The sequence below is a fragment of the Mobula birostris genome, chromosome 8, assembly GCF_030028105.1.
Source record: "Mobula birostris isolate sMobBir1 chromosome 8, sMobBir1.hap1, whole genome shotgun sequence".
NCBI classification, from domain to species: Eukaryota; Metazoa; Chordata; class Chondrichthyes; order Myliobatiformes; family Myliobatidae; genus Mobula; species Mobula birostris.
Window position 1 is genome coordinate 73722865 of NC_092377.1, and position 25903 is coordinate 73748767.

A 25903-nucleotide genomic window follows, 5' to 3' on the forward strand; every position below is an offset into this window, starting at 1 on the left:
ATACTGACTTCAAACCTACTCAACCAGCATAAGTTATGCATGTGAAGGTCTGGATAATCAGAAATTACTTGTTGCCTTCACCCCACAACTAAAAAAATGCAGCTGGTAAAATATCTTCAAACTAACCTATCCAGCATTTTATTTCTTCTTTCTCTTTCATCACTTGTGTTGACTAAAACATTAACTCTGTTTCTCTGTCCACATATGCTGCCTGACCTGCTGAGGGTTTCGAGCAGCAATTTGCATTTGAAGCAAGAATTCCTTCAGTTAGGATGATCACTTTATTCCCCCACAGAAATTAAGTTACCAACATACTTTTTCATGTTTACCTACTTAACGTCAAGAAAGATATAATAGTATGGTACAATTTCAGGAATTTCAAATCAGTATTACTTTCAACAATGCAGATGAAGAAATTTACAAATGCATAAGAAACAAGGTTTTCTTCTAAGAAGACATGGGGGTGGCCTGGGAAAATATCGGTACCAGTAGAAAGTGCAAGGAGCTCACAGCCAAATCTCTCTTGGTTCTGTCATTATCTTGCCCATTTTCCCATCAGCTGCCTCCTCCACCACCACCCCCTCCCAAGTCACAGGATTTTTCTCTCCAGAAAGAACATCCATCAATTGAAAATTATAAAATTACAGTACACCAGTTGATTTTTGTGAGCCTAGGGAAATATCACCAAACACAAGTGAACAGGTCAACTCAATAACAGATCAGTAAGAAGAGGCTGAATGATGTCATCATTACTATGTTTCTTGAATGCCCACACATAATCAACCACAATGCAATGAAGGATAAAAAATTTTAAGTTTTCCCCTTTGTTATCAATTAATGATATCATCACGATAATGATTTTATTTATAGCCTAATGAGAAAATGTTTAGTAACCTTGGAATGACATAGCATTTTTCATGTTCAGAAAGCTTTCAGCAACGAAGACAAGGTGAAGTATTGGCACCTCCCCATCCACTTGGGTTGCCATAACAACAACAGCAACCTGTATTTATATGTCATCTTTAACAGAGCAAAATCATAGAAATGTCACAAAGAGCATTGTAAAACAAAGTTTGACATCAAGGCACATAGAGTGATATTGGGATGCCATGACCAACTAGAAAAGTGCATCTTAAATAAGCTAAGAAAGATGTTTTTGCAGAGATTTAGGGAAGGATTTTTTGGAACTGAGGGTCTTGATACCAGGAAAACATGACCAATTTTATTAAATGCAAAAGATCAGCGAAGAAAGAGCACATTTCCCCAAGCATTGCAAGACAGAGCTACACATAATAAAATAATTCCTTGGTCAATGTCAATAGTCAGCAGCTTTAGTATTTTAATACCTTTGCTAAAATAACATATCATTCCACTGAATACATAAGCTTCATTTCAGTTTTGATAACTAAAATGAATCTAATATTTAAGCTCTATATATGCTTCACTCCATCTTTCCTCTTACCAGCATAACTCATTCTTCCCTTCTCCCCTGTGCTTAAAAAGCATCCATCTTATTTGCCTCACCTACTGCCTGTGGAGGTGAATCCCACAATCTAATCATTTTCTGGGTTAATAAATATTTCCTCTGAAATCTCTGTCTGACTTTTTGGTATTTTCATATATCAGTGGCCATAGTTTGATCATTCCCATTTTGAAATAATTGTTCCTGTTCTGTTTGTCAAAAGCTTTCATCATTTTGAAGGCCTCCATTAGCTCACATGTCAGCATTTATTTATCAAGAGGAAGGGAACGCACCCTTTTAATCCTTTACAGCTATAGAATATTTTTGTTCCAGTATCATCTATATTATCTGTAATTACATACACTCCCTCCAGTGTTTGCACACTAACACCAAATATATGAAAATCAAATGTTGCTTACAAGATACCATTGTTTTGAAAACAAAGGATCATTCATCGTGATACCAATTTCATGGATGCTACGATATCCTCGCTTCTTTCTGTTAAAGCCTTCTTGCTGTATGGCATGTTTTACCTGCAAGTAAACAACATACATGAGCAAATCTTTATATTTTAGTATGGGCAAAAGGCTCACAGAAATGTCAATTAAAATGTCCTAACTGATAACTTTTATTGCACAAGTACAAAATCTAGCAGGATTCAGGGAAAAAATGTTTCATGATACACTCTCAACATAATTAAACAAATATTCTGAGCACTTATCATATGTATCAACAACATTAGAGAGGAAAAATAGTCTGTGGTCCATTCAGCTTTTTCACAGTATTTTTATGTGATAATATGTGCTTTTGTCATTTCACCTAAAAACCACTCAATTTTCTGGCAGAATTGAAAATACACGCAGATAAAAACATAAATAAAAACCTATACTGGTTTGATGTGTGTATATGTGTGTGTAGTGGGGTGTGGAAGTGGGAGAATGAATGGGTAGGACTGAGTGGGGGAGATGGATTAGAATTTTTGGAAATTCCTTTCCACCAAACCCTCCCTTACCTCCATTAGTCCAGCGAACCATATTAATCAAATACTTTCTCATTTTTCATTAAGTCACTTCTACCTCAACCAGAAACAGGTTCAGCTCACATTATGAATTTTCTCTTCAAATATAATCTTTAGGGGTGCCTTGGGATGCCCCTCTACATTAAAAACACTCTAAATGCAAATTGTTTTATTTTAATATTGTATAATTATTAAAGGCACCAATTCAATATTATGAGTGAGATGAGATGCAAAGTTTGATTAACAAAGAAACCTGCTAGGTGCTCAGAAAAACAATTATTGTCAAAATTAGTTATGCTTTGGCAGAACAGTCCATTGTCACTGTGGCAGCACCTTGTAAAAATAATCCCACTTCTGCACATTCTCCTCAAATTCCAGTAAAAATTTCTGTCATTCAAACACTTATCCATTTCTGTTTTGAAAGCTATTATTGAATCTGTTTGCACCATACAGTAAGGCAGTGTGAGTGTGTTAACAAACATGGCCACTAATTGTCTGGCAAATTCCTTTTACTTCATCTCTTCTGCTTCTACTTCAGGATACTGACCCTTCTGCCACTACACACAGTTTCTCCCTACAAAGTTAAACTGATTCACAGACAAGAGCAAAATGAAAACATCAGTTTTAATTGGCCGTGATGTTTTACTGAAGCAGTAAGAGGAATGTTGTTTTATTCCACCAGCTGCACCAGGTTAATATAATTAATCCCAATCCGTGGCAAATTTCCACGGATGTACTGTGGAGAGCATTCTTACTGGCTTCATCACCATCTGGTATGAGGTGGGCCACTGCACAGGATCAGACGATGTTGTAGAGCGTTGTAAACCTAGCTAGTTCCATCATGGTCAGACAGCATCCATAGGAAGAAGCACAGTCGACGTTTTGGGCCAAGACCTTTCGTCAGATGCCAGCATCTGCAGATTTCCTTGTGCTACCTCCATCATGGACACTAACTTCCCACCATCGAGGACATCCTCAATAGGCAACGCCTCAAAAAAGCAGCATCCATCATTACCGACTCTTACCAACCGGGATACGTCCTCTTATTGCAGGGAGGAGGTACAGGAGCCTGAAGACATACACTCAACTATTGAGAAGCCGCTTTTTCCCCTCCACAATCAGATCTCTGAACAGACTATGAATCCATGAGAACAACATCACTTTTTGTTATCTTTTTGCACTACTTTTTGAGATGTGTCTATTTTAATGTAAGAAGTATTATGAACAAAGCGGATGAGGTTAGAGCATGGATCAGTACTTGGAGCTATGATGTTGTGGCCATTACAGAGACTTGGATGGCTCAGGGGCAGGAATGGTTACTTAGAGCCCCACGCTTTAGATGTTTTAGAAAGGACAGAGAGGGAGGCAAAGAGGGGCACTGCTGATCAGAGATAGTGTCACAGCTGCAGAAAAGGAGGAAGTCATGGAGGGATTGTCTACGAAGTCTCTGTGGGTGGAAGTTAGGAACAGGAAGGGGTCAATAACTCGACTGGGTGTTTTTTATAAACCACCCAACAGCAACAGGGACATTGAGGAGCAGATAGGGAGACAGATTCTGGAAAGGTATAATAATAACAGGGTTGTCATGGTGGGAGATTTTAATTTCCCAAATATCAATTGCCATGTCCCTAGAGTGAGGGGTTTAGATGGGGTGGAGTTTGTTAGGTGCGCTCAAGAAAGTTTCTTGACACAATATGTAGATAAGCCTACAAGAGGAGAGGATATACTCAATCTGGTATTGGGAAATGAACCTGATCAAGTGTCAGTTCTCTCAGTGGGAGAGCATTTTGGAGATAGTGATCACAATTCTATCTCCTTTACCATAGCATTGGAGAGAGATAGGAACAGACAAGTTAGGAAAGCACTTAATTGGAGTAAGGGGAAATATGGGGCTATCAGGCAGGAACATGGAAGCATAAATTGGGAACAGATGTTCTCAAGGAAATGTATGGAAGACATGTGGCAAATGTTTAGGGGATATTTATGTGGAGTTCTACATAGATACGTTCCAATGACACAGGGAAAGGATGGTAGGGTACAGGAACCATGGTTTACAAAGGCTGTTGAAAATCTAGTCAAACAGAAAAGAAGAGCTTACGAAAGGTTCAAAAACATAGGTAATGATATGAATCTAGAAGATTATAAGGTTAGCAGGAGGGAGCTTAAGAAAGTAATTAGGAGAGCCAGGAGGGGCCATAAAAAGGTCTTGGTAGACAGGACTAAGGAAAATGCCAAAGCATCCTACAAGTATGTGAAGAGCAAGAGGATAAGATGTGAGAGAATAGGACCAACCAAGTGTGACAGTGGAAAAGTGTGTATGGAACTGGAGGAAATAGCAGAGGTACTTCATGAGTACTTTGCTTCAGTATTCACTACGGAAAAGGGCCTTGGTGATTGTAGGAATGACTTACAGTGGACTGAAAAGCTCGAGCATGTAGATATTAAGAAAGAGGATGCTGAAGTTTTTGGAAAGCATCAAGTTGGATAAGTCACCGGGACCGGACGAGATGTATCCCAGGCTACTGAGGAGATTGCTGAGCATCTGGCGATGATCTTTGCATCATCAATGGGGACGGGAGAGGTTCCAGAGGAGTGGAGAGTTGCAGATGTTGTTCCATTATTCAAGAAAGGGAGTAGAGATAGCCCAGGAAATTATAGACCTGTGAGTCTTACTTCAGTGGTTGGTAAGTTGATGGAGAAGATCCTGAGAGGCAGGATTTATGAACATTTGGAGAGGTATAATATGATTAGGAATAGTCAGCATGGCTTTATCAAAGGCAGGTCGTGCCTTATGAGCGAGCCTAATTGAATTTTTTGAGGATGTGATTAAACACGTTGATGAAGGTAGAGCAGTAGATGTAGTGTATATGGATTTCAGCAAGGCATTTGATAAAGTACCCCATGCAAGGCTTATTGAGAAAGTAAGGAGGCATGGGATCCAAGGGGACATTGCTTTGTGGATCCAAAACTGGCTTGCTCATAGAAGGCAAAGTGTGGTTGTAGATGGGTCATATTCTGCATGGAGGTCGGTGACCAGTGGTGTGCCTCAGGGATCAGTTCTGGGACCCCTACTCTTTGTGATTTTTATAAGTGACCTGAATGAAGAAGTGGAGGGATAGGTTACTAAATTTGCTGATGACACAAAGGTTGGGGGTTTTGTGAATAGTGTGGAGGGCTGTCAGAGGTGACAGCAGGACATTGATACGATGCAAAACTGGGCTGAGAAGTAGCAGATGGAGTTCAACCCAGACAAGTGTGAGGTGGTTCATTTTGGAAGGTCAAATATGATGGCAGAATATAGTATTAATGGTATGACTCTTGGCAGTGTGGATGATCAGAGGGATCTTGGGGTCCGAGTCCATAGGACACTCAAAGCTGCTGCGCAGGTTGACTCTGTGGTTAAGAAAGCAATCGGTGCGTTGGCCTTCATCAATCATGGGATTGAGTTTAGGAGCCGAGATATAATGTTGCAGCTATATAGGACCCTGGTCAGATCCCTGTTGGAGTACTGTGCTCAGTTCTGGTCGCCTCACCACAGGAAGGATGTGGAAACCATAGAAAAGGTGCAGAAGAGGTTTACATGGATGTTGCCTGGATTGGGGAGCATGCCTTATGAGAATAGGTTGAGTGAACTCGTACTTTTTTCCTTGGAGCAATGGAGGATGAGAGGTGACCTGATAGAGGTGTATAAGAAAATGAGAGGCATTGATTGTGTGGATAGTCAGAGGCTTTTTCCCAGGGCTGAAATGGCTGGCACGAGAGGGCATAGTTCTAAGGCGCTTGGAAGTAGGTACAGAGGAGATGTCAGGGGTAAGATTTTTACTCAGAGAGTGGTGAGTGCGTGGGACGGGCTGCCGGTGACGGTGGTGAAGGCGGATATGATAGGGTCTTTTAAGAGACTCCTGGACAGGTACATGGAGCTTAGAAAAATAGAGGGCTATGGGTGAGCATAGGTAATTTCTAAGGTAAGGACATGTTCGGGACAGCTTTGTGGGCCAAAGGGCCTGTATTGTGCTGTAGGTTTTCTATGTTACTATGTTTACTTACTTATTTTTAATATATGTTTGATTGTAACTTATACTAATTTTTTATGCATTGCACAGTAGTATTGCTGCCACAAAACAACAGATTTCACAGCACATGTCAGTGATAATAAACTGTAAAGACCAACATAAAATTAGCGTTCATTATTACTAGCTGAACCTATATGTTAATTCCCAGTTATTGGTGTGTTCAAGGCTATCCACATTCCTCTAAACATCAACATTTCTTAAACTGTTGCTATTTTAAAAAATATTCCAGCTTTCTATCTTTCATACCAAGGTGGATGATCTCACAATTTTCTGCATTTTGTTCACTTACCATGTCTTGCCCAATCTTGTCCAATCTCTTCATGTTACCATATCCCTAAAGTTTCTCTGCATTTTCCTGATTATCTTTTCCTACTCTTGGTTTAATACAGTTTTCAGAGAATCATTGCAGGAATCCAGGACTCATCTGCTCACTTTGCTTCAATGTGGAGGAATGAGGAAAGTGAATGCTCCCATGTCTGTCTGCAGTGGGCAGGTTGCTTTAGGAGGGCCGGTTGAGCAAGAGTGGTAATGTGAAGAGGGATGCGACAACCTGCCTGTGTCATAAAAGAATACCTGTGTGTAGAGGGGTCACTATATACTTGCATGCAGCTTTTGTTGACGCTATCTCATTATGTCCTTTTGTCAGCAAAGATTAATGGATCCCTGGTGTCAGTTCTCTTTAGGCACTGGATGGAACTGAAAGAATTGACAAATCAAAAAACAAACTACAAAATACCGTAAATCTAAGATAGAAACAGAAAATGCTAAAAACAGTCAGTGGGTCAGACAACATCAGAGGGAAGACAAATATAATTAATGTTTGAGGTTGAAGATAGCTCACTGACAAATTTCCAGTATTTTCTTTTTTTATATTAAAGAATTGGCATCCAATTTTCATTTTTATCAGGAGCACCAATTTATCAGAAACTATTTGGTTGTGATACGAAAACACATCAAATATTTTAGAATGGATTTTTCCATGCTGCCTAGTGATGTAGAAAAGGTATCCTTAATGTTGCATCATGATCATATTGTTAATTTTCTACTTCAATGAAGTAAGCATTCGTTTATTGACTACTGCAAAACATAGAAATTTAACTTGCATGAGCCACACTACATTCGAAAATCGAAGTCTGTATTGTATTGTTCCCACTTACTTATTTACCAATCCAATATAGTCCATTTGCAGTCCACGGGTTTATGGTTTTGCTTCAGCCACTTTACTATGAAGAGACTGAATCATTTTGGTTTTTGCTTTTGTGTAAACTGAAGTATTCTAACAAAAGCTTTTATAATGGTAAATAAATTTCCAGAGCTGGTGTACAGATTTAGTGGAAAATATTTTCCTTCTAGCAAGCTTGCAGCTTTGCAGAACAGAATTCAAGTCTGCACAACAAAATTGTATGTTCCAATGGTTCTTTCTTCATTCATTTATGTAATGCAAATAATCAGTCAATAGGGAGGTGACAACACGTCTTCTCAGGGAATGAAAATTACTGGAATTCCCAATTTTATTAAACAATGGATGCTAAAAGTAGGGAAGTAAGGAAATGAGTGAGTGAGTGAGCATGTCTGGAAGTTAGGAGAAGGTGAGGTTGTTACCGGAAATAGCTGACTTCCGTTATGAAGGTTCAAACATATATCCCAAATCACTATGGAAATACTGAACTGTATATCTCCTTGGTTCCTATCAAGAAGTCAGTGGCTTCAGGAAAATTGGAAAATAGAAGAAGAATTGGAAAATGATGAACATTAGATAAGACAAATAACCTTATTTACAATCCGGAAACTATCTTTTAAATACACATTCCCATCATTCAAACATTAGAATAATTGGATATGTTCTCTTTTAAAAGACAAACACATTAAGAACATTGGAGGATGGGAAAGAGTTCATTGCTACCTAGAACTTCTATGAAAATCTGCACACAACCACAAAGAATCCATAACCAGCCAAGGCGATGAATAAAGGGGTTATTCAATGGGTGATCTTGTATTACTTAAATTGCCAATCACTAAATGACCCTACTACTCAGAAGGCCCAGAAATGAAAATTTCACTTCAGTATGATCCTAAGGACATTCACGTTTAACATAAACTTCTTTTATTTTATAGTGTACCAATCTTTATCATCCCTGCCTTAGACACCCACCTCTCAGGGCACAATGTGCAACTGTCCCTCAGAGGCACATAATGCCCATCCCTATATCAGCCCAAACAGGCCATGGGGGGTGGTGACAGGGGCAAGGTCAGATATCACCTATGGCTTTGGACTGCCGTAATTCCACACAAGACCTGCAATTGCTATTTCCAAGCTGTGCATAGAGAAATATTGCTCCTCCAAGGCATCAGAGAAACCAGTACAAATCACTTGCGTGAGCCATTGTTGTGTGTACCACTGAATCACTCTATAGGGGAAAAATTCAGAGAGAAAGTAGCAAAGGAACACAGAGAAAGGCCATTCAAATGAGGTCAGGAAACAGTTCCTCTTGCAACTCTTCTCTTGCAATAAACAGTAGATGCTAGCACAATAAATTATTTAAAATTAGGACAGCAGAATTTAGCAAGCAAAGCGTACAACTGGGATGTGCCCCGAGATACCAAATGAATGAGCAGCGATCCATTTAAGTGGAAGAACATGCTTAGCGAAGCTAAATATTGTCCTCCTATTCCTGAGATCTGGGAGCAATCTGGTTTAAGCAAAAATCATTTCACTTAAGCCCACAGCTGAGGAAACAAAATCAGCCTTCTCAGCAGAAAAGGTTAAGGCTGGTTGGCAATTGGGTCTGAATGGTGACTTCTTTAATTTATTTTTTGCTTCTGAGTATAGAATTAAGTCAAGATTTGATGTAATCTGTTCTTTTATACAATCTAATTCTGTCTGCAAAACACAGCAACTTTAACAATTTATGTCTAGCTTCATCTCAGTAAATGCTTCAGCCTGTCTCCTCGAATACTCACAGGATCAAGGGACATAAGAATATCTAAACCAAGCCTGAAATTTACTAACATCCGTGCAATTTCATTTATGTCCATAGAGAAATACTGCAAGTAAAATTAAGTCATTGAAAGCAATAAGGTCATAATCTACAGCTTCAGGAGGAGTGTGGAACCAAGGGACTGAAAGATCTGTTGCTATACCTTGAAAGTGATTTAATGCTTTATATTGAAGAATTCTCTGGTGCTTCAGATGTTAACTTACCTGCTGCACATTTCAGAATCAGAACCAGGTTTAATAACACAAGCATATGTCATGAAATTTGTTGTCTTTTTGGCAGCAGTACAATGCAATACATAACAACAGAAAAAATTGTGAATTATGGTAAACATGTAATAGTTAAATTAAGTGAGTCATGCAAAAATAAAATTTAAAAAGTAGTGAGGAATTGTTCATGGGTTCAATGTCCATACAGAAACCGGATGGCGGAGGGGAAGGAGCTGTTCCTGAATCACTGAGTGTGTGCCTTTCAGCTTCCTGTACCCCCTTACTGATGGTAGCAATGAGAAGAAGACATGACCTTGGTGATGGGGGTCCTTAATGATAGGTGCCTCCTTTTTGAGGCATTGCTCCTTGAAGATATCCTGGATACTATGGAGACTAATCCCCATGATGGAGCTGACTTAAAGTTACAACTCTCTGCAGTTATTTCGATCTTGCGCAGTAGCAACCCCCCCCCCCCCACTACTCCTGCAATCACCGCAGCCAGTTAAAATGCTCTCCATGGTACATCTGTGGAAATTTGTTATTGTCTTTGGCAACATACCAAATCTCCTGGTGCTCCTAATGAAATATAGCTGCTGTCGTGCCTTCTTTGTAGCTGCACTGATATGTTGGGTCCAGGTTAAATCCTCAGAGATACTGACATCTAGGAACTTGAAATTGCTCACTCTATCCACTTCTGATCCTCCTATGAGGATTAGTGTGTGTTCCCTCATCTTACCCTTTCTGAAGTTCACAATCAGTTCCTTGATCTTTCTTATTGAGTGCAAAGTTGTTGTTGTGACACCACTCAACTAGCTGAAATATCTCACTCCTGTACACTCCCTCGTCACCATTTGAAATTCTGCCAACAATAGTTGTATCATCAGCAAATTTATTGATCACATTTGAATTCTGCCTAGCCACACAGTCGTGGATGTAGAGAAAGTAGAGCAGTGGGCTAAGCACACACCCCTGAGATGAGCTAGTGTTGATTGTCAGCGAGGTGGAGATGTTATTTCCAATCTGCACAGATTGTGGTCATTTTGACTGTTGTGTCTATGCACAACTACATATCAGTTACATAAAAGCACGCACGCAGAATATGCCTAACTGGTGTAGTCACGTTGTGGGGGGGAAGAGAGCGAGATATATATAGAGATAGAGAGAGGGATAGAGAGATATGTAGAGATAGAGAGATAGAGAGAGAGAGATTGATAGTGAGTGGGGGAGAGAGAGAGAAAAAACAGAAAAATACATAGTGCTAAGGGGGGGTGGGGGTCATTGCTCTAAAAGAAGTAGACCCTATTACACTTCCTCCCCCTTTAGATTAATGCAACATAAAACTGTATATGTACAAAACAATCAATTTCCCTTTCCTAAGCCCATATTCCAAATAAACATGCTTCCACAATAATAGTCTATCATTAACTTCGTAGTTCTAAAGATTCAGTCTTCTGGGTGTCGCTTCGTTTCTTTCAGGAAAGCGCCTCTGGACCTGTGGAATGGCATCAGGTGTGGTAGGTGTCTTGTCTAAGACAACATTGTCAGTTTCAGGTGTCACATTGCTGTCAGTGACATCATCACCGAGAGGTAAGTCAGGTGACTGTAATGTAGCTGTCTTGTTGGATGCAATCGACTCAGGTGTGTTCTTTGGTTGAGCATCCAGTATCTGGTCCACATGATGACTCCATGTCTGACCTCCAACATCCACTGTGTTTATCAATGGTCCAGTTCTCGTAGCTATTGTACCAGGTGTCAACTTGTCTTCTCGGTAGTCACGCGCTAGGAATTCCTGTCCAATCACGAAGCTCCTTGCTGCTTCACTTGGCAACCGGCTGAACTGTTTATTCTGCATTTCCCTCCATAGATCTGGTTTCAGGAGGTCTATGCGAGATCTCCGATTCCTGCTCATGAACGGCATTGCAGGTGTTTGATTTGTCATCGCATGAACAGAGTTCTGATACACAAAAAGGAAATTGTCCAATCACGAACAAGAGAAAATCTGCAGATTCTGGAAATCCAATCAACACACAGAAATTGCTGGAGGAATTCAGCAGGGCAGGTAGCATCTATGGAAAAGAGAAGAGTTGACATTTTGGGCTGACACCCTTTGGCAGGACTGGAGAAAAAAATCTGAGGAGTAGATTTAAAAGGTGGGGGGAGGGGAGAGAGAAACACAACATGATAGGTGAAACCTGAAGGGTGAGGCATGAAGTAAACAGCTGGGAAGTTGACTGGGAAAAGAGACAGAAGAAAGGGAGGAGCACCAGAGGGAGGCGATGGGCAGGTAAGGAGATAAGGCGAAAGAGGGAAAAAGGGATGGGAAATGGTGAAGGAGGGGTGGGGGGCATTACTGGAAGTTTGAGAAATCGATGTTCATGCCATCAGGTTGGAGGCTACCCAGACAAAATATAAGGTGTTGTTCCTCCAACCTGCGTGTGGCCTCATCACAACAGTGGAGGAAGCCACGGACAGACATATCAGAATGGGAATGGGAAGTGGAATTAAAATGGGTTGCTACAGGGAGATCCCACTTTTTCTGGCAGATGGAGCGTAGATGCTCAGCGAAGCAATCTCCCAATCTACGCCGGGTCTCACCGATATAACAAGAAGCCACACCGGGAGCACCAAACACAGTAGGTGACCCCAAAAGACTCACAGGTAAAGCGTCGCCTCACCTGGAAGGACTGATTGGGGTCCTGAATGGTAGTGAGGGAGGAGGTGTAGAGTCAGTTGTAGCACTTGTTCCACTTGCAAGGATAAGTGCCAGGAGGGAGATCAGTGGGGAGAGACGAATGGACGAGGGAGTCGTGTAGGGCACGATCCCTGCAGAAAGCAGAAAATGGGGGGGTGGGGAGGGAAAGATGTGCTTGGTGGTGGGATCTAGTTGGAGGTGGCAGAAGTTTCAGAGAATTATGTGCTGGATGGGTTTTTACAAGTAACAGGGTGGAAAGAGGTATTGTCCAGGTGGCTGAGAGAATCTGTGGGTTTATAATAGACATCAGTAGATAAGCTGTGTCCAGAGATAGAGACAGTGAGATTGAGAAAGGGGAGGGAGGTTTCGGAAATGGACCAGGTAAATTTGAGGGCAGGGTGAAAGTTGGAGGCAAAATGGATGAAGTCAACGAGTTCAGCATGGATGCAGAAAGCAGCACCAATGCAGTCATCGATGTAATGTAGGAAAAGTGCGGGATGATCACCAGTGTAGGCTTGGAACATAGACTGTTCCACGTAGCCAACAACAGACATACATAGCTGGGACTTATGTGAGTGTCCATGGCTATACCTTTTGTTTGAAGGAAGTGGAAGGAACCAAAGGAGAAATTGTTGAAAGTGAGGACAAGCTCCACTAGGTGGAGGAGAGTGGTGATGGAGGGGAACTGGTTAGGTCTGGAGTCCAGAAAGAAACACAGGACTTTGAGACCTTCCTAGTGGAAGATAGAGATGTACAGGGATTGGACAAAAATAGTAAAAGTAAAATGATGAGGGCCAGGGAACCTGAAATCATTGAAAAGATCAAGAGTGCGTAAGTGTTATGGAAGTTGTCCACCTTGTGCTGTAGAGAAATGTCCTCCTTGTCCATCACCTTAATGTACTTCTTGAAGGTTTGGATAAACACTTCAGCTAACCCATTTGTTGCTGGGTGGTGAAGAACTTACTTGAAACGTCTGATGCCACTTTTCTTCATGAACAGTTGGAATTGTTCAGACATGTATTGTGGTCGTTATCACTCACAATTTGTTTGGGTAAGCCATTTCTGGTGAAGGTAGTTCTCAGGGCGGAGACAGTCTTTATTGACACAGTTGACTTCACTGGTATAACCTCCAGCCACTTTGAATGAGCATCCACAGCAATCAGAAACACTGAGTCCATAAGCGGCTCAGGAAAAGTCTTTGCCACGGTGGTGATGGCCACTTCCACAGGTGTAACGGTGCCTGTGGGTGCATTTTGAACTTTTTGGCATCCCAAACAGCTTTTGGCCAAGTCTTCAATCTATCTATCTATTCCTGGCCACCACACATAGCTCCGGGTGAGACTCTTCATCTTGACGGTACCCAGGTGTCCTTCAAGCAGATTTTCCGGCACTCTGGTGTGCAGTTTAGAGGGAACTGCAACACGAGGTCCACACATCAGCATTCTTTGACATACCGACAGTTGATCTGGTCTTGCTCAGAGCTCTGGAAACATAAGGTTACCATGAGCTGGCCATCCTTGCATCGCGATTTCATAGACTTTTGACAAAGTTGGGTCATTCCTTGTTTCCTGTTGTATTTCAGAATTTGTTACCGGCAACTGGTCCACCAATGTAGAGTGAAACAATACTGCTGAGTCACAGAATGAAGACTTTTCTACTTCAGTTGCCAATAGTGGAAGACGTGACAAGCCATCAGCGTTGCTGTGTCATTTGGTACCCTTGAACTCTAAAGTGGGCTCCTCCGAATAGTGCCCAGTGTTGTAACAGGGTAGCAGTCATCACTGGAATTCCCTTCCTGGCATTGAAAATGGACACAAGGGGCTGGTGATCTGTCACCAGTGTAAACTTATGGAACTTCTTTATTCCCCATGCTAGACTAAGGGCCCCTGGGTCGACCTGTGCATAGTTGTTTTCTGTGCTCATCGGTAAACCTGAAGCAATTGCAATCAGGTGTTCAGATATATCTTTCATAAGGTGTGACAAAATGGTGCCACTACCATAAGGCATTGCACGCCAGTCTGATGGGCAGGGATGGGTCATAATGGGTAAGCAGTTCATCGGATGTCATTAGTTTCTTTGTTTCCTTGAATGCTTTTTCACATCTTTCTGACCATTCCCTTTTTGCTCCAGTCTGTGACAGTGCGTTCAATGGGTGCAGCACTGTAGCAATGTGTGGGGGAAACTGGTGGCAGTAGTTTACAAGGCTCAAGTATGACCTGAGTTGTGATACATTTTCCAGTTTGGTGCCTGTAGCACTGCTTCAATCTTCTCTGGTCACCTATGTAACCCATGCTTGTCAATGACATGTCCGCAATATGTGATTTCACTCTTGAAAAACTCACATTTCTCTCTCATTGTGTGTAGATCATACTCACTCAGCTTGGTAAGTACTTTACCAAGGTTCTGGAGGTGCTCTTCATCATGTTTGCCAGTCACAGTGCTGTCATCAAGGTAACATTGTGTTCCTGAGATACCTTGAAGCACTTGGTCCGTTGCTCTTTGCCAAATTGCTGGAGCTGATGCGTCATCAAGGACAAGACGACTATACTGGAACAGTCCCCTGTAAGTGTTGACTGTGAGGAATTTCCTACTTGACTCCTCAATCTCCATTTGCAGATTGGCTTGTGACAAGTCAATCTTTTAAAAACCTCTTCCTGCCTGCCAAAGATGCAAAAATGTCTTCTATTCCTTGCAGGGGATACTGTACAGTACGCAGCACTGGGTTGATGTTCACTTTGAAATCCCCACAAATGCGAATGGCTCCAGCCTTCCTTTTCTTGATCACCAGGACAATGGGCATGGCCCAATCGCTCCACTCAACCTTGGAGAGAATTCCAGATGCCTCCAAGCTCTGCAGTTCAGCATCCACTTCAGGATTTAGTGTGTAAGTCACTGGGTGCACTTTGTGGAATCTAGGTGTTGCTGTTTCATCCAGTTCAATTCGGCCTTCATGCCTTTGAGTTTACCAATCCCCTTCTCAAATACCTCTCATTAGCATTAAACAGCTCCGCCAGTCTCTGGTTAGTGCTACCATTTGAGGTGCTGTTGCCTGTTGAAGTCACACACAGAGCTTTGATTGAGTGCCAGTCTAGTTGGATTTTTCTCAACCGTTCACATCCGAAAAGTGCTGGCTCTCCACTTTTCAATACATAAATCTCCAAATGTTGTGTTTGGCTTCCATACGTCACATTTACTTTCAATTTGCCTTTGGGAGACACTTTTTCACCTGTGTAAGTCTTTAGCATCACTGAGGTCTTCTCTAATGCTATCTTGGAAAACAGTCTGTTGTAGTCAGCCTCTGGAATTATGGACAAAAGTGACCCTGTATCCAGCTCCATTTTCAGTTTTACACCAGACACATCTACTGTGACCCAGATGATTTTGTGATCTGTTTCAGTTATACTATGTAGTTCTAGGCATGACAGTTCTCCTTTGTCAGACTCTATGTTGTCTGATTTTCTGATTTTATTTTACATTCGATAACTTTAAGCATTTGCTTATTTTTGAGTTCAAGACTTTTCCCTCAGTTATGCTTTTTGTCTGCCTTGCACACTCTCTCTCTGTGACCTTGTCTGTGACACTTTCAGCAGACTTTTTCTTTGAACCAACAGTCATTTGCATTATGGGAGGATTTGCCACATCAATAATATCTTTGGCTTTTTGCACCATTCAGAGACATTTTGTGCATTTCATTTTCTAACCTCCTTTTCTGTAGTTCTGCTGCATCCTTTGCTGCAGTCTCTAATGATATTGCAATGATCAAGCAATTTTGGAAAATTGTAACAATGGCATTGAATTTCTTGCTTGCTTGCTTGCTTTGCAAGGATTACTAAGTTGCATAAGAGACTGTACATTCTTGGGCCATTAAGCTAAGAAGTGTAGCGACTTCCTTTTGCTCCTCCACGTCGTTTATGTTACAATACAGTTCCACCTGCTCAATATCCGACTTCCAGTCTTTAATAGTGCTATCGAATTTGTCAACTTTCCCGACTGAAGCCATCGGCAGGTTACTTTCACTTTCAATTCAGCACATCTTTCACTGTTACTCTCATGTTCCTTTGTTAGCATCCGTAATGGATTTCTCATGCTGTTTAACTCTTGCTGTTTCATCCACATAACTATTGGTGCAGTTCGTGATATTCTCTGACATTCAGGTGTGCACTCGTCACCGATTGTTGTGTCTATGCACAACTACATTCCAATTAAATAAAAGCATGGACGTGGTAGATGGCTGTAAGTGGTGTACTCACATTGCAACGAGAGAGAGAAATAGAGAACAATGCACATGCATAGACAATAGTGCATGCACAGACAACAGACCAATACGTTGTGCTAAGGGGAAGAGTGTCTTTGCTCTGAAAGAAATAGATCCATATATTACATGGTCATTTTCAGCATTCTCTGATTTTACTTCGGATTTCCAGTGTCTGCAGCATGTTATTCAATATAGCCAGAGCACCTGGTGACGTGTGAGCCAGTGCAAATGAATAACTTTCAATATGACAACCTACATCACAGATGATGCAAATGGTAGATTTCTGGTGATACATCACACCTACTCAGATCAATTTATGTGTTTCTTCAATTTGCTACTATCTCTTCTGCACAAATTCAACATACTGCATGTGAACAATTAGTTTTATCAGCTTAGATATGGTATAATCCTAGCCAGATGAATATCTTCTCTAAATTCAAGTCACACTCTTACGGCCCTTTGCGGAAAAGTCAATCTCTATTGCACAGAGATTCTGTAAAGATGTAACAAAATGTCACTTCCTTAGCTCCACGTTTGTCATTGCAACGATGTGACCCAATTAAGCCATAAATACAATGTAACTATATTTGTAAATTTCATTTGATTTAAATCTGAATGCAATTAAAGAATAAGACACTTCAGCTTACCAGGATGTTTCACAAGTCACATCCTTTCTGAATTTTTGCATCAGTGAGAGATCTCAAACACAGCTTTTTTTTAAAAATTCCTGCTGATTAATTGAGTATATTGCCAAAGGGAAAGTTGCTAAAAGATGGAAAAATATTAGCTTACCCTTGTGTCTCTTTCCAGATAATACTTGTGATGAAGACTGCGTCTTTTTCTGGCCTTAGGGATGCCACTATGAGTGAAATGATAGAGTCCTTCAGCGAATGGAAGCTGCGTTAAATAAAAAATAGTCTGTTGTATTACAGTGAATATCCTGAACAATTAATTGTGTATTTTCATGGCAAATAAACCTCCATATATTCTTATTTTCACTTTAAATAATTTGTCCATTAGCAGTCATGGAGTCAGTGTACAAAAAATGCAGTAATGCCCAGAAAATACCAATATATTTCCACAATTCCTATTATGTATCGCATATGGCAATAAAGAATATCCAGCAGATCTATTTACATGATGCAGAATAGTTAGACCGTCTGTCTGATGAGCAATTTATAAACTTGCACTTCTTTGCATCACATTTCTTGCAATTTCTATCCTAATTTTATTATTCTAAACCTAAAGAACAATTAATCTTTTGAACAATTGACCTTGTATATCTAAATAATATTAAAAAATGTGCATCATAATTGGTGACTAGATAATTTTGGATTAGGTTCTATACAAATTTTTCAAGGTAACCTTTCAGACTTAAATCTGATCTGTAAATCCTTCTATTGTATTAACATAGCAAGTATCTGTTCTATCCCCAACACACCATGCTTTAACCATTTCAATGCCATGAAATGGTTAAAACAATAAAACACCAGAACTTAAAACACAGAACAGTTTACTGTGCAATTTTTAAAATAAAATGAGGATAGTTTTTATCTTTTAATGATTTTTCACTTCTTTCCATGTGAAATGCTATTTCACAGATTCAGCTAGTTCTGTTGAAAATTAAATAGCCTGGCATCTACTAAAATAATGTTCAAGTTGTTTCTGTTTCACCTTTAGGTTGATTTCCTTTTCTGTTATCATATTAATACTTATCTCACTCAGTGTTAGACTGATGACCTTTTGGCTAACCAAGATTTCCCTACACTTGCTGGTGTACTCATATAAACCAGGCTCTCAGTAATTTTCAATCTCTGTGATGTTTCAATAAATCATTTATTCTCTCCCATACCAAGTATTGATTTGGTGTCATAACTTATTTTAAGTTAGTGGTTTGATTAATATAGGAAGAGAATTATTTATTCCCTTTAGTTGACTCATTTCAGTCAATTGAGTGAAATTTCATTTTTCCCATTGCTAGCAGAAACATACATTTTTACAATGGAGGGAGACACCGCATGATTCAGCCTGTTCTGATATCACCACAGTCACTTTCTCCCTCATGTATGAGATTGATTTTATTCATTCTACTTCTCTATTGTTTCTCTAAACCAATCCTACTTTGCTATTTTCTTCTCAAAACCCTTTTACATTGTTCATTAAATAATTGGCCAGAAGTTTCATTGCTGAAATCAGTTTAACATAGATCCACCCTAATTTGCTAATGCATTCCATAATCTAACAATGGATGATCAAGTTTCTTCTAATCCAGTCCTTCATACAGTTGGTGAAATCTGTGCATCATTTGAGATAAAAACACGATTTAACTGCGGTGTAAAGAGTTAGAACTTGGAGCAGGAATCAGCTACATACTGTGATCTGCCTTCCAGAAAGTTGCCTGCATGACTTAGCAAACCAAGATTTTGTTCATGTACTTAGGCTGTCCTAATATTTTATTTGAAAGACCAGCTCTTGTGGAAGAAATCAGCTGTGCTGCTGAGAAAGGATTCAACAAATGGCCTTTCAGCCAATTAAGTACTAGAGGTTAATTTCTTAGCCTCCTGCCACGAGACTCTGTGCATTCCCATTTATCATTATGGCAGAGGAACACAGGAACTGGAAAGAAACAGCATTTGAAAGACATATTACAGAACATACCACTCCCTCAGGCTATATTTGAGCTACTTAAGAAACTATAGTTCATTAAGGGGCTTTGAGCTCCACTGCAAATTAACTTTCAAACATCAGATGCAGGCACTGAAGTCCAAACCTCACTTCAGAATGTGGTTCTACAAGCTCATTCTTCATAAGAAATGATAGTTGGTCATATTGTGTCTAGCCCAGGTGCTTCATCCTGTCCTTGCCCCTGCTTTTTTGTTGCGTTAAGGACTTGCCCTTGGCTAGAAGAACAATTTTGACAACTCTGGATATACTTTGCCTTCCCAAGGATGTGGTACACCACTATAATGTCTTTGCAATGGTCTTCCAATTGCCAGTAGAGAGAGGAGAGAGGAGTAGACAAGATCATACAGCTACGGCTTGTTCCGATTCCCATCACATTGTGCCCAATGCTTCTCAAGTACTGTTACCATGGGCTCCATTGCAGTCTTTATGCCAGCTCCTCTGCAATGCACCTTGCCGCTTCTATGTGGCAATCATTCTTAAAATAGGGATCTGGAGAGTTGAGTCCACGTACTTGAGAGTTTGGGGTTGAATTCTCGAGGCTCTCTGACACCAGCAGCTGCTTGTTCAGAAACCATTGCTAACCTGTATTAACATGCAATGTATCAGAATCAGGTTTATTATTACTGACATGTGTTTGTGAAACTGGTGGCTGCAAGACATAAAACACTGCAATAAGTTACAATAAAAAAATTAAGTAATGCAAAGGAGAAATTAGTGAGGTAGTATTCGCGGTTCATTTTTCCATTTTGAAATCTGATGGTAGAGGGGAGAAGCTGTTCCAGCAATGTTGAGTGTGCATCTTCAGGTTTCTGTAGCTCCTCGCTGATAGTAATAACGAGGAGATGGCATATCCCAGATTGATGGATGCTGCCTTCTCGAGGCACAGCCTTTTGAAGACATCCTCCATGGTCGGGAGACTTGTGGCCGTGATGGAGCTGGTTGAGGCTACACCCTTTTAATACTGTGCATTGGAGCCTCCATACCATCAGTTCTCCAATATCCTCAAAGCATCTGATTACATGTCTCTTAAGAATAATGATTTAGAAATGAGTTGCAGTGAAGACAAAAGCACCACCAGCCCTGACTTGAAATTTTCAGCGTCTATAGAAAAATAAGGCTTTAGGACTGCAGTGCAAATTCCTTGAAATTAGTTCAATAGTACAGAAAATCATGAAACTTTGAATATAGGTCTTCAAGAAGATTTCCAGTATGGAAAAAAAACAACCTTGATTTTGGTTTGAAGCCTTAATGAGGAAGATACTTTTGTTTGGTGTTACCATTGGGTTGGAAGAGAGCTTCATAGCAAAATCTAGGATAGAGAACTAGATTCAGACAATCCACAGACCATTTAACGGCAGCAAACATCTCAAATTTTGCTTGGGTAGCTTACAGCCCAATGGCATGAACACTGAATTTTGCTCTCCAGTGTTTTCTTCCTACACGCAAACTCACCATATTGTTCCATCTGCCCACCATCCCCTCCCTATCTGGTTCTACCTGTCACCTACAAGCCTCAATCCCACTCCATCATACAGCTATACCTTGGCTATCTTTTCTCTTCCTCTATCTAGGGTCTTGACCCAAACTGTTAACTTGACCAGTGGCCTCCACAAATGTCACTTGATCCTAAGATCTTCAAGGGCTTAGATTTTTATCACCAGCATCAGTAAACGTGAAGTTGTGGCTTTTAGTGGGTGTCAAATGCACCCGAGCATCCACAATCAGTGAAATCCCACAGGCAAAGGCTTTAACCTGAGGATCTGTTGGCTCTCTCATTGTTGTGTTGTGACCAATATTCATCCCTCACTCAGATCACTTTATCCAGTCACTATGGGAATAATCTACCGAATGTACACGTTTGGCCATAAAACCTACAGGAGATATCTTCCCTTCACTGGTTCCTAACTGGCTGTACTTTGCTGTGTCCTAAAGGGGAATAGAAATGCAAAATTCTCCTTCCCTGTTTAATTTTCTTCTTTATTCATTGAAGTCTATTAAAAGACTTCAGTTCAGAAACACTATTTGCTTCTGGTTACTGTTTGCATGATGATTCTTGTTCATTGCACATTGGGTGTTCAACCATCTTTTTTATGGGTTATTTTATTCTTTACTTCAGTGGGTCTTACTTCAGTGGCTGGTAAGTTGATGGAGAAGATCCTGAGAGGCAGGATTTATGAACATTTGGAGAGGCATAATATGATTAGAAATAGTCAGCATGCCTTTGTCAAAGGCAGGTCATGTCTTACAAGCCTGCTTGATTTTTTGAGGATGTGACTAAATACATTGATGAAGGAAGAGCAGTAGATGCAGTGTATATGGATTTCAGCAAGGCATTTGACAAGGTAATCCATGCAAGACTTACTGAGAAAGTAAGGAGGCATGGGATCCAAGGGGACATTGCTTTGTGGATCCAGAACTGGCTTGCCCACAGAAGGCAAAGAGTGGTTGTAGACGGGTCATATTCTGTATCAAGGTCAGTCACCAGTGGTGTGCCTTAAGGATTTGTTCTGGGACCCTTTCTCTTTGTGATATTTATAATGACCTAGATAAGGAAGTGGAGAGATGAGTTAGTAAATTTGCTGATGACACAAAGGTTGGGGGTGTTGTGGATAGTGTGGAGGACTGTCAGAGGTTACAGCGGGACATTGATAGGATGCAAAACTGGGCTGAGAAGTGGCAGATGGAGTTCAACCCAGGTAAGTGTGAAGTGGTTCATTTTGGTAGGTCAAATATGATGGCAGAATGTAGTATTAATGGTAAGACTCTTGGCAGTGTGGAGGATCAGAGGCATCTTGGGATCCAAGTCTGTAGGACACTCAAGGCTGCTTCGCAGGTTGACTCTGTGATTAAGAGTGCGTGGAATGGGCTGCCGGCGACAGTGGTGGAGGCGGATATGATAGGGTCTTTTAAGAGGCTCCTGGACAGGTACATGGATCTCAGGAAAATAGAGGGCTATGGGTAATTTCTAAGGTAAGGACATGTTCGGCGCAGCTTTGTGGGCCGAAGTACCTGTATTGTGCTGTAGGTTTTCTATGTTTCTATGTTTAGTTATTTTAATTGGAATGATGTGGTTTTTATTCTCTGCACATTGGTGTTCAACAGTCTTTATTTTTTCCATATATATGGGGTATTTTTTTTGGGTTTCTTTGTTTCGTGGCTGCCTATAGAGAGACTCATTTCAAGGTTGTATAATGTCTACATACTTTGAGAATAAATGTACTTTGAACTTCTGAACTTTGATTTGGAAACACGGATGAAACTATTAAAATCTATCAATTGTCACAACCTAACTCAGCCCTCTAAATATGCCTTCGGTGGTCAGCGTGCACAGAGATTAGAAATGAACAGCAAGTTTCAGTCTATGAAGCAGAACAGTAAGGTAGTGAATGAGCTGAAATTTATGCAGACATGGCAAATGAAGGTTGGCTGGGAAAGAATTGGGAGACATATATAGAGATAATAGAGGCAAGAATTAAGATTGATGCCAACCGACAAACTCAGGCAACATCCTCATTAGGTACACTGCTGTAGTTTCTGAGCCCCTGAAAAGTGCAGTTGATACTGGACTCCCTCTTGCATTTCATTAACAACACTATCTGACGCAACCTGTTCCCTCCACAGAGCAAAGCACACAGCATCAGTCTATAAAGGTATATTATACCTGTGACACTGTTGAACTGCAGTGACACATGATTATGTGAGAAGTCCATTTGCTCACAGATACTTCTCGCAGCGCTTCTCAATTCCTAAGAACATTACCCCAGAGCTCACTACCAAATTTTCAAGGCTTGCATTCCGTGATGTAACTTAATTAGGCAGAAGTTTAGCTGGTGCAAGTCTCAACATTAGTGTAGAATTTCATGAAGACAATGCTCAAATTAGGCAGGATCAAAATGCAGAACTTGCCAAAACTCAAGATGGACTACAGCTTGACGGGCATACGAATCATACATAAGTATGTCTTTCCTGTGGCAAAAAAATTACACTTTATCATTCTAATCCTCATTTCCAAAGCCTAATAGATTGAAGTTGGGTGCCAGCTTGAAGAATTAGGGCCTGGAATTATTGCAGCAGTATTTCTAGTATTCAGTGTGTACTCTTAACTTGCACAAATCCAAGATTTTGCTGAGTGATTAAATTCAGCCAGTGTTAACTGTAGATTTTGCCTGATTACAGTGCACAGTTGATAAACTAGATTATGAGTTAAGGCATAAATGCTCATCTCACTGTAAGTGGGCTCAGTTCCTTTCCTAAGATTGCAATGTGCAGTGACTGGGAAACCAAGTGCCAATGATCTTGGCCATTTGCTACTTGAACCCAATTTTCTGCAGTGCCCTAACCTGTTCCTGGTTTATGATCATATATAATGGGTTATATGCAGTTATAATGGGTGACTTCAATCTACATGTAGATTGGGTGAACAAAATTGGTAAAGGTGCTGAGGAAGAGGATTTCTTGGAATGTATGCGGGATGGTTTTTTGAACCAACATGTCGAGGAACCAACTAGAGAGCAGGCTATTCTGGACTGGGTTTTGAGCAATGAGGAAGGGTTAATTAGCAATCTTGTCGTGAGAGGCCCCTTGGGTAAGAGTGACCATAATATGGTGGAATTCTTCATTAAGATGGAGAGTGACATAGTTAATTCAGAAACAAAGGTTCTGAACTTAAAGAGGGGTAACTTTGAAGGTATGAGACGTGAATTAGCTAAGATAGACTGGCAAATGACACTTAAAGGATTGACGGTGGATATGCAATGGCAAGCATTTAAAGAGTGCATGGATGAACTACAACAATTGTTCATCCCGGTTTGGCAAAAGAATAAATCAAGGAAGGTAGTGCACCCGTGGCTGACAAGAGAAATTAGGGATAGTATCAATTCCAAAGAAGAAGCATACAAATTAGCCAGAGAAAGTGGCTCACCTGAGGACTGGGAGAAATTCAGAGTTCAGCAGAGGAGGACAAAGGGCTTAATTAGGAAGGGGAAAAAAGATTATGAGAAAAAAACTGGCAGGGAACATAAAAACTGACTGTAAAAGCTTTTATAGATATGTAAAAAGGAAAAGACTGGTAAAAACAAATGTAGGTCCCCTACAGACAGAAACAGGTGAATTGATTATGGGGAGCAAGGACATGGCAGACCAATTGAATAATTACTTTGGTTCTGTCTTCACTAAGGAGGACATACATAATCTTCCAGAAATAGTAGGGGACAGAGGGTCCAGTGAGATGGAGGAACTGAGCGAAATACATGTTAGTAGGGAAGTGGTGTTAGGTAAATTGAAGGGATTGAAGGCAGATAAATCCCCAGGGCCAGATGGTCTGCATCCTAGAGTGCTTAAGGAAGTAGCCCAAGAAATAGTGCATGCATTAGCGATAATTTTTCAAAACTCGTTAGATTCTGGACTAGTTCCTGAGGATTGGAGGATGGCTAATGTAACCCCACTTTTTAAAAAAGGAGGGAGAGAGAAACCGGGGAATTATAGACTGGTTAGCCTAACGTCGGTGGTGGGGAAACTGCTGGAGTCAGTTATCAAAGATGTGATAACAGCACATTTGGAAAGCGGTGAAATCATTGGACAAAGTCAGCATGGATTTATGAAAGGGAAATCATGTCTGACGAATCTCATAGAATATTTTGAGGATGTAACTAGTAGAGTGGATAGGGGAGAACCAGTGGATGTGGTATATTTGGATTTTCAAAAGGCTTTTGACAAGGTCCCACACAGGAGATTAGTGTGCAAACTTAAAGCACACGGTATTGGGGGTAAGGTATTGATGTGGATGGAGAATTGGTTAGCAGACAGGAAGCAAAGAGTGGGAATAAACGGGACCTTTTCAGAATGGCAGGCGGTGACTAGTGGGGTACCGCAAGGCTCAGTGCTAGGACCCCAGTTGTTTACAATATATATTAATGACTTGGATGAGGGAATTAAATGCAGCATCTCCAAGTTTGCGGATGACACGAAGCTGGGTGGCAGTGTTAGCTGTGGGGAGGATGCTAAGAGGATGCAGAGTGACTTGGATAGGTTGGGTGAGTGGGCAAATTCATGGCAGATGCAATTTAATGTGGATAAATGTGAAGTTATCCACTTTGGTGGCAAAAATAGGAAAACAGATTATTATCTGAATGGTGGCCGATTAGGAAAAGGGGAGGTGCAACGAGACCTGGGTGTCATTATACACCAGTCATTGAAAGTGGGCATGCAGGTACAGCAGGCAGTGAAAAAGGCGAATGGTATGCTGGCATTTATAGCGAGATGATTCGAGTACAGGAGCAAGGAGGTACTACTGCAGTTGTACAAGGCCTTGGTGAGACCACACCTGGAGTATTGTGTGCAGTTTTGGTCCCCTAATCTGAGGAAAGACATCCTTGCCATAGAGGGAGTACAAAGAAGGTTCACCAGATTGATTCCTGGGATGGCAGGACTTTCATATGAAGAAAGATTGGATGAACTGGGCTTGTACTCGTTGGAATTTAGAAGATTGAGGGGCGATCTAATTGAAACGTATAA

General features: G+C 40.8%; 1 protein-coding gene across 1 annotated transcript in view; it reads right to left on the bottom strand.

Moving 5' to 3' along the window:
* The window catches only part of pcsk2 (proprotein convertase subtilisin/kexin type 2), a 78038-nt gene that overhangs the window by 39573 nt on the left and 12562 nt on the right, over positions 1-25903 (bottom strand). The window contains exons 2-3 of the mRNA XM_072267078.1: positions 17498-17602; positions 1882-1995 (exon numbers count right to left, since the gene is read on the bottom strand). Coding sequence (XP_072123179.1) covers positions 1882-1995; positions 17498-17602 — 219 coding nt within the window. The remainder of the gene's footprint in view (positions 1-1881; positions 1996-17497; positions 17603-25903) is intronic.